General features: G+C 44.6%; 1 protein-coding gene across 1 annotated transcript in view; it reads right to left on the minus strand.

Moving 5' to 3' along the window:
- B4GALT2 (beta-1,4-galactosyltransferase 2) overlaps positions 1-17,317 on the minus strand; it is a 172,560-nt gene that overhangs the window by 94,872 nt on the left and 60,371 nt on the right. Inside the window, exon 2 of the mRNA XM_068239552.1 lies at positions 12,521-12,926. Coding sequence (XP_068095653.1) covers positions 12,521-12,842 — 322 coding nt within the window. The 5' untranslated portion in view covers positions 12,843-12,926. The remainder of the gene's footprint in view (positions 1-12,520; positions 12,927-17,317) is intronic.

A 17,317-nucleotide genomic window follows, 5' to 3' on the forward strand; every position in this document is an offset into this window, starting at 1 on the left:
TATGCAGGGCAATCATTAACCCCATCTCGGCCCCAAGTGCAGCCATTAACTTTGCTAGGTAGACTTATACTTGAGTTAATAAAAATTCCAGCTTAAGAGGGTTAAATATTGGAGTCGACTTATACATGAGGTCAACTTGTATTCGAGTATATATGGTAATTAGCCCAAAAAAACTGCAGCCTTTTGCTTTAAGCTAGTTCAACATTCGTTTCACTACAATTGTAGTACAGTATTTTTTCCAGCATCTGTTTCATAGTTTGTGGTGTGCATACATTTTGGATTGCAAATAGTTAATATTAGTATTTGTTGTTTGAGCAAGCCATGCTCCCTTATCGCCAGGCCTACTCTAGTCTATTTAAAGACCCTGGATGATAAGCTCTGTTCTATTTGCATGTATTTGTTTGAAAGCCAGACACAGATTGTTTTTATAAAGTCGCTGCTGCTTGAAAAAACGTTCTGATGCACGATGTGCTTGTTCCCTTTGAAAAAGTCCCATAGGCCCAATCTGCTCCAAATGACGGTAGGTTTGAGTCATGAAATGTTAGGTTGCTCTGCTGTGTGGTGCTTGGCGTGGGGTGGTTTAAAGACCAGCTCAGCTGAACAAACCTTGTCGAGGTGAACAGGTTTGCTGCACAATACTGCAGTTTTTGTTTTATAAAACTAAGATCCTCCATTTTGACATAAGTGTGCATACATTTTGGAGTACAACAACAACAAAACATTTGTAAAGTGCTTTTTTCCCCTAGGACTCAAAGTGTATAAGTTTGTCTCAGTTCAGTACATAGCGATGTGTTACAGGGAAAAAAGTTATGTGATCCTAAATGCCAGACTAAACAGGTAGCTCTTAACCTCCCTGGAGTTCTGATTCTGCGCAGCTGCATGGCTGCGCATGTTTTTTTAAACCTAATTTTTTTTAATCATGTAGCTAGCCTATCGCTAGCTACATGATACCCCCCCCCCCCCCCCCTCCCTGCCGATTCCCACCTACCCTTCCAATCGCCGCCGACGATCATGCCCATCAGGAAATCCCGTTCTGAACGGGATTTCCTTCAGGGCTTCCCCCGTCGCATGGCGACGAACGGAATGACGTCATCGACGTTGTGACGTCATAGGGAGTCCCGATCCACCCCTCAACGCTGCCTAGCACAGATTGGCCAGGCTGTGCACAGGGTCTCGGGGGGGGGGGGGGGCTATTACACGGTGGGTAGCGGTGGATCGGCGGAAATCAGAGAAACACATAGCTAGCAAAGTGCTAGCTGCGTGTTTCGAAAAAAAAATTATTCAAATCGGCCCACCAGGGCCTGAGCGGTGCCCTCCGGCGTCACTGGACAGTACGCTAGGGAGGGCTGGAACGGTCCTGATTGTTTGCAGCAAAGCATTCCAAAGGGTAGGGGCAGCATGACAGAAGGCTCTGGCACCAATGGACTCGGGGGTGGTCAAGATTCTGTTGGTCTGAGGTTGTGTGAGGTGTGACGCACTTGCAACAAATCCTTCAGTACAAAGGTTTAATAAGAGTATATAAGAGTAGAATAAAAATGGGGGGAGGAAATAAAGTTGACATGTTCTGCCGCCTTGGCACACCTCCTGCCAGTCCAGTTCATACAGCCCTAGGCAGGTGCCTCCTTTGCTTGTGCAATTAATTAGGCATACATCGCCGGAATGACATCCCTGCAGTCTTATTTCCAGCGGACATTCAGCTAAGTGCGGTTTGCACACAATCGCTTCTCTGGCACAGCCCACTATAATCCAGCATCAGCCCAGAGAGGGAGGGTGGGCGTTGGGCACCACTCAGGGGGCAGCTATAATCACAGTAATTAATGTATTAATCAGTCCTGACGCTCCAGCTTATTAGCAATCTGCCTGCTGAGTACTGACTGCTCAGCTCTGCTGCTGGACCCTGAATGAGATTAACCCTTCCATCGCCGTCACTGAAGGCTGCACAAACCCACTGTAGCGAAATCTCTGATCACAGCCTTGCCACCCACAAAACCCAGCGCTATTCTGCTACCACTACAGGAAAATCACACACAGCAAACTCTACTTTGCTAAAAAAAAGAAAGACAATTTGCCCTTGGTTCTGGAATAAAGAAGTTAAGCCTAAAGGAACGTATTCCAGTCCCAGATCTTGGCATAAAAACAAAGTTCTATGGTCAGCAGGGGTGACCAGGTCCCACGGCGCTTCCCACTGCCATTTATGTCCTTTGGGCATCATCTTACAGGGCCACTATCGCAAACAGCAAACCTTCACTTTAAATTGTAAAATTTAAAATGCAGGTTCATGCATATGTATAAAATGTACATTTTCTCCGGAGTAAAATGCACCATAAATTTATTTTTTCGTACATCGGCCACTTTCAAAGTCACAGTACAAGAAAGCAGTGGCATGGGGGATGGCTCGAATGCATGCCTTCCTTAGGAATCAGCCTGGCGTGCTATGGCATAAAACACAGTATTATTATTATTATTATTATTTAGTATTTATATAGCGCCGACATATTACGCAGCGCTGTACAGAGTATATATATATATATTGTCTTGTCACTAACTGTCCCTCAAAGGAGCTTACAATCTAATCCCTACCATTGCCATATGTCTATATTATGTAGTGTAAGTACTGTAGTCTAGGGTCAATTTAGGGGGAGCCAATTAACTTATCCTTATGTTTTTGGAATGTGGGAGGAAACCGGAGTGCCCGGAGGAAACCCACGCAGACACGGAGAGAACATACAAACTCTTTGCAGATAGTGACCTGGCTGGGATTCGAACCAGGGACCCAGCGCTGCAAGGCGAGAGTGCTAACCACTACGCCACCGTGGAACACTGTAAAGCAGGTATGTCAAACTGGTACTACGAGGGCCGAGATCCTCACACATTTTTGATACCGCTCAAATGAATTGATGGGTCTGAATCAGGAAAGGTGCGGTCCATCAGGTAGAACACATTCCTTTCTTTCTCAGTCCATCCTAAACACTGGCATGGATCTGGCCCTCCAGGCCTGGAGTTCGACACGTGCTGTAAAGGAACAAGGGAAGCCGGAACTGCTGCATTCGCTGCTTTATTAAATATAAACAACATACACTTGCAAGATAAATATACGTGTGCAGAGACATACCAGTGGAGGTAGGAGTTGCCTGTAGCCTGACTGTCATTTTGCGCAAGGTTGCGCTTCTACGGAGGCTGCAGGACAGAGTACAAAGGCTTCCGGTATTTGTAGACATTAACCAATATGCGGCACCTGCCGCGTATTAATTAATGGCTACAAATCCCGGAAGGCTTTGCATTCCGCCCATGAGGAGATGGACTAATCTGTCAAATTTTTAGAGGCTACTGTAAGCAACAGTAGTACTTTCTAATATGGGAAAAATGTACTACTCATAAGTTAAGCATGTATACACAAACATTTTGAATTTTTTTTTCAAAATAGTGGTCCTTTAATTGTAACTATGGGCGGGAGCCATTGCCACAGAAGAAGTTTGTATCACCTCACCTTCTGAAATGCAGAAGCGTCTATTCGCCTTCATTGCTGGCTACACAACCTCCTCCTGCTGGAATGCCTCTGCAAATGCTGCTTCAGGGAGCCTTTTTGGCTCCAACTGCATGCAGTTCCCTCAACCTTCAATGGGAGACCTAAGCTGAGGCAATCTCATGATAGCTGCATTTTTGTTTTGTTTTTTTGAATAGATGTAATTTTTTTATGACTGCCTCAGGAGTCCAGGTATCTTTAATAACAAATTTGACTGAACTGCTGCTGTTCTTAGTCCAAGGATTATATCCTACTTTCTGTATAAACAATTACACAGCCAGCTGGCTTTAGTATAAACAATCACTGTAATATACAAATGTGATTGCATCTACATCTACTTTTCAGCCAGCAAGACTGAGGTTGTAAATTTGCAGAGTCACACATATATGTTATCAGAAATCAGGGAAAAGGTCCAAATACATGAGAATAATATAAAACAGATGATTTAGCAGTCCTGAGTCAGACATGGCACACCTCTGACACTACACAGGAGTAATGCGGTCACACAATACAACCACAGGGATATAAATCCTGCTCCACATAGCTGGCAGGGAAAGAAGAATATCAAATATCCAATAAAAACGAGTCCAACAAGCCCATTATGGCTTCTGGTTTTAACTTTCTATCCAAGGAGGCGCATAACCTCTCTCTGTCACAAGGCAGCTTATTGAACGCTGGTTTTGTAACCTCATGCAAAATGCACCGAAACACACAACATGCATCACAATGACAGGGCTACAAACCAAAATATTCAAAACAATGCTCACATTTCCAGAGCCCATCTGTGAAATGATCATATCTTTTTTTAAAGGCTTCCAAATGTCCCTGGAACTTTCACCAGGAAATAAACTGCATCAGCAGATGTCGTATAAAAGAAATCGCTTCAGAGTTCTGTCTTTTGGCATGATATGAGGCTTTCCCTGTCTATATGACTATATGATGAGGGGGCAAGTGCTGCAATAAAGCCACACACACCCAAGGGCCATGGCTAAAATGCCAGACAGACAGTGCTTGCAGGTCCACTAGCATAGCACAAATGTCTCTATTCTCCAGGGACAGTCCCGGTTTTACAACCAAATTCCTCTACAATAACATTTCTATAGCGCTTTTCTCCCATAGTACTCAAAGCGCTTAAGCACTCTCAGATTTAGTAGTTGGTAGAAGGATGAAGTATTAACACAACAACAAAAATTATATTATATTTCAGCAAATGCCAAACTGAACAGGTGGGTTTTCAGTCTGGATTTAAACACGTCCAGGGATGGAGCTGTCCTGATCAGCTGAGGTAAGGAATTCCATAGCATAGGAGCAGCTTGACAAAAGACTCTGGGAACAAAAGTTTTCAGGTGGACTCTGGGCAAGGCTGGATTTACCACAAGGCACTGTAGGCACATGCCTATAGGCGCCTGATGATGGGAAGGCAGCTCACTCCCCTCCCAGAGCGCCTTCTCTCTCTCCTTCCCTTTGCAGAGTCTTGATAAGAGTGTAAATGAGAGGTTACTCCTGCTCTCAGCATTCCACTGACAAGATCTCTCTTCAGTCAGGGGCACCTATACCTGCTTAATACTGAGGTTACTTCCTGTTACCTAATGCTAAGGGGCACCTGTGGCTAACTTTGCTTTGCAGGGGAAGTAGGGGGGAGGGGGGACCGGGCCAGCCAGCACACTTGTGGTGCAGTTCGGTGGGGATTTGTAAGTTCATGAAGAGCAAAATCTAGGGTGACAGGACATCTGTGCCTATAGGCTCCTGTGAGGTAAATCCGGGCCTGACTCTGGGTATGACTAAATTATTAGAACATGTGGATCTGAGATTGCAGTGATTGCTGCGCAGCTGCAACATTTCTTTCAAGTATCCAGGGCCTAGTGCCTCTTTTGGTGTCAGTTGGTTATCTTTTAGGTGTGATGTAAAGACTTGTATAAATGTAAATATTCACGTACTAAAATGAGTGGATAAAGTGTACAGAATGATATGCCCAACCTCTCTACATTGCTGCCTTATTTTCAAATGCAAGTAAAATGAGTGGTTTCTGAAATAAAAACATATTTTGCTTGTGAATTATTCATGGTTTGCAGTACTAGGGTTGTGGCAGACGGGATGTCTTCCGTCATCATGTTTTTGTGCTAAAAAACATCAGAAAATAATAAATAAGCCAAGCCTTCTGCCATTAAGTCTTTAGACAGAGACCTGAATGATGCGTTTTATGTTTTGTTTTTTTGTTTTTAATGAGCACTGCAATCAGCCATGATGAGCTCCTAGATCTTTAGTCAAAGATAAAAACTAGAATGAGGTGGTCTAATGCTAGAACAGGAAAGAAGTGTTTGGGAAAGGTGGTCTAATGCTGGAACAGAAGAGAGGGGTGTTTGGGAAAGGTGGTCTAATGCTGGAATAGGAGAGAGAGGTGTTTGGGAAATGTGGTCTAATGCTGGAACAGGAGAGAACGGTGTTTGGAAAAGATGGTCTAATGCTGGAACAGGAGAGAGAAGTGTTTGGAAAGGGTGGTCTATTGCTGGAACAGGAGAGAGAAGTGTTTGGAAAGGGTGGTCTATTGCTGGAACAGGAGAAAGAAGTGTTTGGAAAAGGTGGTCTAATGCTGGAACAGGAAAGAGACGTGTTTGGAAAAGGTGGTCTAATGCTGGAACAGGAAAGAAAAGTGTTTGGAAAAGGTGGTCTAATGCTGGAACAGGAGACAGAGGTGTTTGGAAAGGTGGTCTAATGCTGGAACAGGAGAGAGACGTGTTTGGAAAAGGTGGTCTAATGCTGGATCAGGAGAGAGAAGTGTTTGGAAAAGGTGGTCTAATGCTGGAACAGGAGAGAGAAGTGTTTGGAAAAGGTGGTCTAATGCTGGAACAGGAAAGAGACGTGTTTGGAAAAGGTGGTCTAATGCTGGAACAGGAAAGAAAAGTGTTTGGAAAATGTGGTCTAATGCTGGAACAAGAGAGAGAAGTGTTTGGAAAAGGTGGTCTAATGCTGGAACAGGAGAGAGAGGTGTTTGGAAAGGTGGTCTAATGCTGGAACAAGAGAGAGAAGTGTTTAGAAAGGTGGTCTAATGCTGTAACAGGAGAGAGAAGTGTTTGGAAAAGGTGGTCTAATGCTGGAACAGGAGAGAGAAGTGTTTGGAAAAGGTGGTCTAATGCTGGAACAGGAGAGAGAGGTGTTTGTAAAAGCTGGTCTAATGCTGCAACAGGAGAGAGAAGTGTTTGGAAAAGGTGGTCTAATGCTGGAACAGGAAAGAAGTGTTTAGAAAGGTGGTCTAATGCTGGAACAGGAGAGAGAAGTGTTTGGAAAAGGTGGTCTAATGCTGGAACAGGAAAGAAGTGTTTAGAAAGGTGGTCTAATGCTGGAGCAGGAGAGAGAAGGGTTTGGAAAAGGTGGTCTAATGCTGGAACAGGAAAGAGAAGTGTTTGAAAAAGGTGGTCTAATGCTGAAACAGGAGAGAGAAGTGTTTGGGAAAGGTGGTCTAATGCTGGAACAGGAAAGAGAAGTGTTTGGGAAAGGTGGTCTAATGCTGGAACAGGAAAGAGAAGTGTTTGGAAAAGGTGGTCTAATGCTAGAACAGGAAAGAGAAGTGTTTGAAAAAGGTGGTCTAATGCTGAAACAGGAGAGAGAAGTGTTTGGGAAAGGTGGTCTAATGCTGGAACAGGAAAGAGAAGTGTTTGGGAAAGGTGGTCTAATGCTGGAACAGGAAAGAGAAGTGTTTGGAAAAGGTGGTCTAATGCTGGAACAGGAGAGAGACGTGTTTGAAAAAGGTGGTCTAATGCTGCAACAGGAGAGAGAGGTGTTTGGAAAGGTGGTCTAATGCTGGAGCAGGAAAGAGAAGTGTTTGGAAAAAGTGGTCTAATGCTGGAACAGGAAAGAGAAGTGTTTGGAAAAGGTGGTCTAATGCTGGAACAGGAAAGAGAAGTGTTTGGGAAAGGTGGTCTAATGCTGGAACAGGAGAGAGAAGTGTTTGGAAAAGGTGGTCTAATGCTGGAACAGGAGAGAGAGGTGTTTGGGAAAGGTGGTCTAATGCTGGAACAGGAGACAGAGGTGTTTGAAAAAGGTGGTCTAATGCTGCAACAGGAGAGAGAAGTGTTTGGAAAAGGTGGTCTAATGCTGGAAAAGGAAAGAAGTGTTTAGAAAGGTGGTCTAATGCTGGAACAGGAGAGAGAAGTGTTTGGAAAAGGTGGTCTAATGCTGAAACAGGAGAGAGAAGTGTTTGGAAGAGGTGGTCTAATGCTGGAACAGGAAAGAGAAGTGTTTGGAAAAGGTGGTCTAATGCTGGAACAGGAAAGAGAAGTGTTTGGGAAAGGTGGTCTAATGCTGGAACAGGAGAGAGAAGTGTTTGGAAAAGGTGGTCTAATGCTAGAACAGGAAAGAGAAGTGTTTGAAAAAGGTGGTCTAATGCTGAAACAGGAGAGAGAAGTGTTTGGGAAAGGTGGTCTAATGCTGGAACAGGAAAGAGAAGTGTTTGGGAAAGGTGGTCTAATGCTGGAACAGGAAAGAGAAGTGTTTGGAAAAGGTGGTCTAATGCTGGAACAGGAGAGAGACGTGTTTGAAAAAGGTGGTCTAATGCTGCAACAGGAGAGAGAGGTGTTTGGAAAGGTGGTCTAATGCTGGAGCAGGAAAGAGAAGTGTTTGGAAAAAGTGGTCTAATGCTGGAACAGGAAAGAGAAGTGTTTGGGAAAGGTGGTCTAATGCTGGAACAGGAGAGAGAAGTGTTTGGAAAAGGTGGTCTAATGCTGGAACAGGAGAGAGAGGTGTTTGGGAAAGGTGGTCTAATGCTGGAACAGGAGACAGAGGTGTTTGAAAAAGGTGGTCTAATGCTGCAACAGGAGAGAGAAGTGTTTGGAAAAGGTGGTCTAATGCTGGAACAGGAAAGAAGTGTTTAGAAAGGTGGTCTAATGCTGGAACAGGAGAGAGACGTGTTTGAAAAAGGTGGTCTAATGCTGCAACAGGAGAGAGAGGTGTTTGGAAAGGTGGTCTAATGCTGGAGCAGGAAAGAGAAGTGTTTGGAAAAAGTGGTCTAATGCTGGAACAGGAAAGAGAAGTGTTTGGAAAAGGTGGTCTAATGCTGGAACAGGAAAGAGAAGTGTTTGGGAAAGGTGGTCTAATGCTGGAACAGGAGAGAGAAGTGTTTGGAAAAGGTGGTCTAATGCTGGAACAGGAGAGAGAGGTGTTTGGGAAAGGTGGTCTAATGCTGGAACAGGAGACAGAGGTGTTTGAAAAAGGTGGTCTAATGCTGCAACAGGAGAGAGAAGTGTTTGGAAAAGGTGGTCTAATGCTGGAACAGGAAAGAAGTGTTTAGAAAGGTGGTCTAATGCTGGAACAGGAGAGAGAAGTGTTTGGAAAAGGTGGTCTAATGCTGAAACAGGAGAGAGAAGTGTTTGGAAGAGGTGGTCTAATGCTGGAACAGGAAAGAAGTGTTTAGAAAGGTGGTCTAATGCTGGAGCAGGAGAGAGAAGGGTTTGGAAAAGGTGGTCTAATGCTGGAACAGGAAAGAGAAGTGTTTGAAAAAGGTGGTCTAATGCTGAAACAGGAGAGAGAAGTGTTTGTGAAAGGTGGTCTAATGCTGGAACAGGAAAGAGAAGTGTTTGGGAAAGGTGGTCTAATGCTGGAACAGGAAAGAGAAGTGTTTGGAAAAGGTGGTCTAATGCTAGAACAGGAAAGAGAAGTGTTTGAAAAAGGTGGTCTAATGCTGAAACAGGAGAGAGAAGTGTTTGGGAAAGGTGGTCTAATGCTGGAACAGGAAAGAGAAGTGTTTGGGAAAGGTGGTCTAATGCTGGAACAGGAAAGAGAAGTGTTTGGAAAAGGTGGTCTAATGCTGGAACAGGAGAGAGACGTGTTTGAAAAAGGTGGTCTAATGCTGCAACAGGAGAGAGAGGTGTTTGGAAAGGTGGTCTAATGCTGGAGCAGGAAAGAGAAGTGTTTGGAAAAAGTGGTCTAATGCTGGAACAGGAAAGAGAAGTGTTTGGAAAAGGTAGTCTAATGCTGGAACAGGAAAGTGAAGTGTTTGGGAAAGGTGGTCTAATGCTGGAAAAGGAGAGAGAGGTGTTTGGAAAAGGTGGTCTAATGCTGGAACAGGAAATAAGTGTTTAGAAAGGTGGTCTAATGCTGGAACAGGGGAGAGAAGTGTTTGGAAAAGGTGTTCCAATGCTGCAACAGGAGAGAGAAGTGTTTGGAAAAGGTGGTCTAATGCTGGAACAGGAGAGAGAGGTGTTTGGAAAGGTGGTCTAATGCTGGAACAAGAGAGAGAAGTGTTTAGAAAGGTGGTCTAATGCTGTAACAGGAGAGAGAAGTGTTTGGAAAAGGTGGTCTAATGCTGGAACAGGAGAGAGAAGTGTTTGGAAAAGGTGGTCTAATGCTGGAACAGGAGAGAGAGGTGTTTGTAAAAGGTGGTCTAATGCTGCATCAGGAGAGAGAAGTGTTTGGAAAAGGTGGTCTAATGATGGAACAGGAAAGAAGTGTTTAGAAAGGTGGTCTAATGCTGGAACAGGAGAAGTGTTTGGAAAAGGTGGTCTAATGCTGGAACAGGAAAGAAGTGTTTAGAAAGGTGGTCTAATGCTGGAGCAGGAGAGAGAAGGGTTTGGAAAAGGTGGTCTAATGCTGGAACAGGAAAGAGAAGTGTTTGAAAAAGGTGGTCTAATGCTGAAACAGGAGAGAGAAGTGTTTGGGAAAGGTGGTCTAATGCTGGAACAGGAAAGAGAAGTGTTTGGGAAAGGTGGTCTAATGCTGGAACAGGAAAGAGAAGTGTTTGGAAAAGGTGGTCTAATGCTAGAACAGGAAAGAGAAGTGTTTGAAAAAGGTGGTCTAATGCTGAAACAGGAGAGAGAAGTGTTTGGGAAAGGTGGTCTAATGCTGGAACAGGAAAGAGAAGTGTTTGGGAAAGGTGGTCTAATGCTGGAACAGGAAAGAGAAGTGTTTGGAAAAGGTGGTCTAATGCTGGAACAGGAGAGAGACGTGTTTGAAAAAGGTGGTCTAATGCTGCAACAGGAGAGAGAGGTGTTTGGAAAGGTGGTCTAATGCTGGAGCAGGAAAGAGAAGTGTTTGGAAAAAGTGGTCTAATGCTGGAACAGGAAAGAGAAGTGTTTGGAAAAGGTGGTCTAATGCTGGAACAGGAAAGAGAAGTGTTTGGGAAAGGTGGTCTAATGCTGGAACAGGAGAGAGAAGTGTTTGGAAAAGGTGGTCTAATGCTGGAACAGGAGAGAGAGGTGTTTGGGAAAGGTGGTCTAATGCTGGAACAGGAGACAGAGGTGTTTGAAAAAGGTGGTCTAATGCTGCAACAGGAGAGAGAAGTGTTTGGAAAAGGTGGTCTAATGCTGGAACAGGAAAGAAGTGTTTAGAAAGGTGGTCTAATGCTGGAACAGGAGAGAGAAGTGTTTGGAAAAGGTGGTCTAATGCTGAAACAGGAGAGAGAAGTGTTTGGAAGAGGTGGTCTAATGCTGGAACAGGAAAGAAGTGTTTAGAAAGGTGGTCTAATGCTGAAGCAGGAGAGAGAAGGGTTTGGAAAAGGTGGTCTAATGCTGGAACAGGAAAGAGAAGTGTTTGAAAAAGGTGGTCTAATGCTGAAACAGGAGAGAGAAGTGTTTGGGAAAGGTGGTCTAATGCTGGAACAGGAAAGAGAAGTGTTTGGGAAAGGTGGTCTAATGCTGGAACAGGAAAGAGAAGTGTTTGGAAAAGGTGGTCTAATGCTAGAACAGGAAAGAGAAGTGTTTGAAAAAGGTGGTCTAATGCTGAAACAGGAGAGAGAAGTGTTTGGGAAATGTGGTCTAATGCTGGAACAGGAGAGAGAAATGTTTGGGAAAGGTGGTCTTATGCTGGAACAGGAGAGAGAAGTGTTTAGAAAAGGTGGTCTAATGCTGGAACAGGAGAGAGAAATGTTTGGAAAAGGTGGTCTAATGCTGGAACAGGAGAGAGACGTGTTTGGAAAAGGTGGTCTAATGCTGGAACAGGAAAGAGAAGTGTTTGGAAAAGGTGGTCTAATGCTGGAACAGGAAAGAGAAGTGTTTGGAAAGGTGGTCTATTGCTGGAACAGGAAAGAAAAGTGTTTGGAAAAGGTGGTCTAATGCTGGAGCAGGAGAGAGAAGTGTTTGGAAAAGGTGGTCTAATGCTGGATCAGAAGAGAGAAGTGTTTGGAAAAGGTGGTCTAATGCTGGATCAGGAGAGAGAAGTGTTTGGGAAAGGTGGTGTAATGCTGGAACAGAAAAGAGACGTGTTTGGAAAAGGTGGTCTAATGCTGGAACAGGAGAGAGAAGTGCTTGGAAAAGGTGGTCTAATGCTGGAACAGTAAATAGACGTGTTTGGAAAAGGTGGTCTAATGCTGGAACAGGAAAGAGAAGTGTTTGGAAAGGTGGTCTAATGCTGGAACAGGAAAGAAAAGTGTTTGGAAAAGGTGGTCTAATGCTGGAGCAGGAGAGAGAAGTGTTTGGAAAAGGTGGTCTAATGCTGGAACAGGAGAGGGACGTGTTTGGAAAAGGTGGTCTAATGCTGGAACAGGAGAGAGACGTGTTTGGAAAAGGTGGTCTAATGCTGGAACAGGAGAGAGACGTGTTTGGAAAAGGTGGTCTAATGCTGGAACAGGAGAGAGACGTGTTTGGAAAAGGTGGTCTAATGCTGGAACAGGAGAGAGACGTGTTTGGAAAAGGTGGTCTAATGCTGGAACAGGAGAGAGACGTGTTTGGAAAAGGTGGTCTAATGTTGGAACAGGAGAGAGACGTGTTTGGAAAAGGTGGTCTAATGCTGGAACAGGAGAGAGACGTGTTTGGATTGCACACCTATAACTGTGGTTTCTCCAGACTAGCAGAATGAAAACAGACCTAGCATGTCCAGATGCGAGATCAATGAGGCCTAATGCTCATCCTATTCATGCCTGCAGTAGTAAATAATAGTGATGTCATCTCTTTCTACCCAAAGAAGAGGTGGGAAAAGCTTTTGCACAGAAATATTCTATTATTATTTTGCTGTGCTTCTTACTGGCAATAACAACTCTTATCCATAGCAATGTTAACAACACCAACTTACCAAGACCTGCAGGGGAATCTGGGCAGGGAGGAAGAGGTTTCTCAGTGATGGTCAAGTTGAGTTCCAGCTTAGCACTGGGTGTGACCGCATCTGCAGGTGAGGTCACAGCAGGGTAGCTGTGTGCAGTGCCATTAGGCCGGGAGAAGTTGTAATAGGGGTGCACCCGGGAGGAGTTCCTGACATTGAAGCGACTGAAGAAGTCCAAGCGTTGGGCGTAGACGTCGAAATAGAGGATCATGATAATGACAAAGTGCACCAGACAGAGCAGGAGAACAGCCTTACAGATCCTCTCTAGCGTGACGCCCAGCAGCAGCCTGGTCATCTTCTGACGTGGGGAGAGTCAGAACGGACACCATGTGACCCCGAGGGGATGGGAGTCCAGCACAGCCTGGAAAAGGTTCAAGTCCTGCAGAATAAAAAAAAAATATATATATTATTGCCAATTATGGATTGTGATACATAACAACCTACAGTCCTACTGAGCATTGTTGAGCCTCTGAAGTGTCTGAGGTCAAGTCTATTAAAAAAAAAAAAAAAACTTAAAGAGGAACTGTAGTGAAAATGTTTAAGTCAGTGTTTACCAATTGTAAAATCTTTCCTCTCCCTGATTTACATTCTGAAATTTATCACAAATGGCAAAATCTTTTGTCCTGCCAGGTGAACTCTGCTAAATGTTCGTTTCTGAGATTTCTGTGCAGTTGGAAACAACAGTTATTTCCCACAACGCAACCAGGTTCTTAGAAGGCCCTGACATCACACTGTGGGCGGGGTTTTGCCACAGTATTAGCCATACAGCTATCCATGATGATATATTTGAGAACAAGTATTATTATGCTTTACAGAGCATACAGTGCTGCCCATAATTATTCATACCCCTGGCAAATTTTGACTTAAAGTTACTTTTATTCACCCAGCAAGTCATTTGAAGGGAAATTACATAGGTGTCTCCCAAAAGATAATAAGACATTGTACAAGAGGCATTATTGTGGGGAAAAAAACATGTCTCAGGATTTTATTTACATTTGAGCAAAACGTGTCCAGTCCAAAATTATTCATACCCTTCATACCATTTATACCCTTCTCAATAATCAATAGAAAAGCCTTTATTGGCTATTACAGCAATCAAAAGCTTCCTATAATTGCAGACCAGCTTTTTGCAAGTCTCCACAGAGACTTGCAAAAGTCTGCCCATTCATCTGTAGCAATGAGCTCCAAATCTTTCATGTTGGAGGGTCTTCTTGCCATCACCCTGATCTTTAACTCCCTCCACGGATTCTCAATTGGATTCAAGTCAGGACTCTGGCTGGGCCACTTCAAAATGTTAATGTTGTTGTCTGCTAACCATTTCTGTCCCTAATTAATAATTATGGGCAGCACTGTATATAGTCTTATCATTAACTGTCCCTCAGAGGGGCTCACAATCGAATCCCTACCATAGTCATATGTGCATCGGACTCTAGGGTCAATTTAGGGGGAAGCCTGTTAACCTATTTTTGGGATGTGGGAGGAGACCTGAGTGTCCAGAGGAAGCCCATGTAGACATAGTGAAGATACAAACTCTGTGCAGATAGTTCCCTGGCTAGGATTCGAACCAGGGATCCAGCATTGCAAAGCCACTAAGCCACCATGCTGCCCACAAAAAATAAAGTTAAGATTTCTCTTGGGAAAGGGGGTATCGGCTACTGATTGGGATGAAGTTAAATCTTGGGTTAAAGCTGCTTTTTCAGATGGCATGCACCTACCATGGTCACACTACCATGCTTTCATAATAGTACTGATAACTGTCAGCAGTAATTCTGTCCCCACAACATGTCAACGTTTCTTTCATCTACCTGTAATGCTTCAGCTGTCACTGCAGTTCCCTGTAACATATCAGCCGTTCCTGCATCTCTCTGTGACACAAGAGTCATTGCTGTGCCTCCCTGTAACTTGTCAGCAATCACTGTGTGACTCTCTATAACATGTCAGCTGTCACTGTGTCTTCTTGTAACAGGCTGTCCTTCACTTCTTATTATAGCATGTCACATGTCACAGCGTCTTCCTGTAGCACAGGGGTCTCAAACTCAATTTACCTGGGGGCCGCAGGAGGCAAAGTCAGGATGAGGCTGGGCCACATAAGGGATTTCCCAAAAAAAGTCAATCAGCAGCACCCCCCCCCCTCCCCCCCTGCTTTGATTTTTGTTACTAAATCAAATTCACACTGAAGCGAACTATTTTGCTTATTTTACCTTATAGTTCGCTTCAGTGCTCCCATTACAAGTAATCCGCCGTGTCCCCGCCGCAAAACAAGGGCTGCAGAGCCCCCAAATTGCCCGGGGGCAACCCGCCGGCATTTCCTGGAAGGGGCAGAGCTTTCAGCTTCAGCTCTGCCTCTCCTGACGTCAATCTCGGCACATCGCCGCCTCTCCCCGCCCCTCTCTGTGAAGGAAGAGTAAGAGGGGCGGGCAGAGGCGGCGATGCGCCACATTTGACGTCAGGAGGGGCAGAGCTGAAGCTGAAAGCTCTGCCCCTTCCAGGAAATGCTGGCGGATTGCCCCCCCCCGGGCGATTTGGGGGCTCTGCAGCCCTCGTTTAGCGGCGGGGATGCGGCGGATTACTTGGGAGCACTGAAGCGAATTATAAGGAAGCTTTTGCCGGCAAGGGCCACAAAATACTGTGTCGAGGGCCGCAAATGGCCCGCGGGCCGCGAGTTTGAGACCCCTGCTGTAGCAGGTCCAAGTAGCACTTACCATATTTTTATATTTGGACATCCATTGTAAGTACAGAGTTTATGAAAGTGTCAGGCTGAATACAGATTAACTGCACTATCTATTACTATTTGTTAGATTTTTAGGCAAGAACCTATAATCAGTTATTGCTGTGCCTAGTTTGGGGTACTGGACCTTTTTTCTTTGAAGTCTAGAGTCCATCATATTTTTGGAATTAGACAATCATTTTATTTATAGAGTGATGCTTATAAGTATATTATATTTTATATGCTTAATCATCTTTATTGGAATATATTAACATTATATATACAGAATCATATATTTTATACAGTTTTAGATTATATCTGAACGATGTATTGCCTTCATTTGAATAATTATACATGTATGCTAATTTGCTGTAAATAGTATTTTTATCTGTACACCTTTAGAGATGACTCCATACAGTTTACCCTCCTTTTTATGCTGTAGAACTAAAATAGAACTTTGGGCACAGAATTAGAAACACACCAGTGGGGAGGGGGGAACCCGCTACCTTTCCTAGAGAGTGCTCCTTTGTTTCCCACTACTTCTGTTACTTGATCTGTAGGCCAAAATAAGCCATGGCATTCCATGGAGGAGAGAAGGAGGTGTGGATGAGTGAAGGAGGGGTGGAGGAGTGAAGGAGGTGTGGAGGAGTGAAGGAGGGGTGGAGGAGTAGAGAAGGTGTGGAGGAGAGAAGGAGGTGTGGAGGAGTGAAGGAGGGGTGGAGGAGTGAAGGAGGTGTGGAGGAGTGAAGGAGGGGTGGAGGAGTAGAGAAGGTGTGGAGGAGTGAAGGAGGGGTGGAGGAGTGAAGGAGGTGTGGAGGAGTGAAGGAGGGGTGGAGGAGTGGAGAAGGTGTGGAGGAGTGAAGGAGGGGTGGAGAAGTGAACGAGGTGTGGAGGAGTGAAGGAGGTGTGGAGGAGTGAAGGAGGGGTGGAGGAGTGAAGGAGGTGTGGAGGAGTGAAGGAGGGGTGGAGGAGTAGAGAAGGTGTGGAGGAGTGAAGGAGGAGTGGAGGAGTGAAGGAGGTGTGTGGCCAAAAAACGCAGCAAAATCAGTTAACCCTTTGCACACTCACATGCCAATGTTTTAATGCACATCATCCAAAAGAATATATCCTCTTGTGGAGTCACATACGCCGCATAGAGGCTCCTCATAATTCTTATGTGTCCTAACTAGGCCTGAAACATAAAATCATATTTAAACCGAAATCGCGATTACCAAGATCACAATTTTGGAATTGTCAAAGCAGCAATTTCTGTGAGGACGTCATTTTTGCATGGGGAAAGTTTAAAGAAGCGGCTTCAAACTTACCCCAACACCGGGCGCGTGCGGCCTGCAGCATCGGCAGTGTTGGACATACCTTCAGCACGAGTCCAACGCTGTCCGTCCTCTTGCCATCTGCTGACTTTTGTGCACGGCATACACCCTGGTTCCTGTATGTCACATGACATACAGGAAGTATGCCATGCATTAGAGCCTGCAGGAGGCAAAGTAGATATATGGGCATCGCTGGACTCGTGCTGGAAGGTATGTCCAGCACTGCCGCAGCTTGTGGGCACAGAAGAGACACAGAGGGGGCACAGAAGAGACACAGGCGGGGGCACAAAAGGGGCAAGGGAGAGACACACAGGGGACACAAAGAGAGAGACAGATGGTGCACAAATAGATGGGGACAAAGGTGCACAGAGGAGGGGAAAAAAGCTTGATTTGAAGGAAATCGTGAATCGAATCAAAATCGTGATTTCAGACAGAAATCGCTCAATTCAATTTTTTCCTAAAATCGTTCAGGCCTAGTCCTAACTCTGGCCCTGAATGCTTGCACTATGCCGATAGGAGTGGTTTCGGATGATTGATTTGCATTAAAGCATTTGCACATGAATGTGCAAAAGGTTAACTGATTTAGTGGCAGAGGATATCCATAAAGTAAATGTGGATAAAATACTTGTATGCAAAGACCTTTGTAAGACCACAATAGTTGTATTATGCTGTCATTTGTTATGGTTTTAAAAAAAAGGTAGATGTGACAAGAAAAAATGGCTTAGATTAGATAACAAAATAACATTTTGGTGT

This window comes from Hyperolius riggenbachi, chromosome 6 (genome assembly GCF_040937935.1).
Source record: "Hyperolius riggenbachi isolate aHypRig1 chromosome 6, aHypRig1.pri, whole genome shotgun sequence".
Classification (NCBI taxonomy): domain Eukaryota; kingdom Metazoa; phylum Chordata; class Amphibia; order Anura; family Hyperoliidae; genus Hyperolius; species Hyperolius riggenbachi.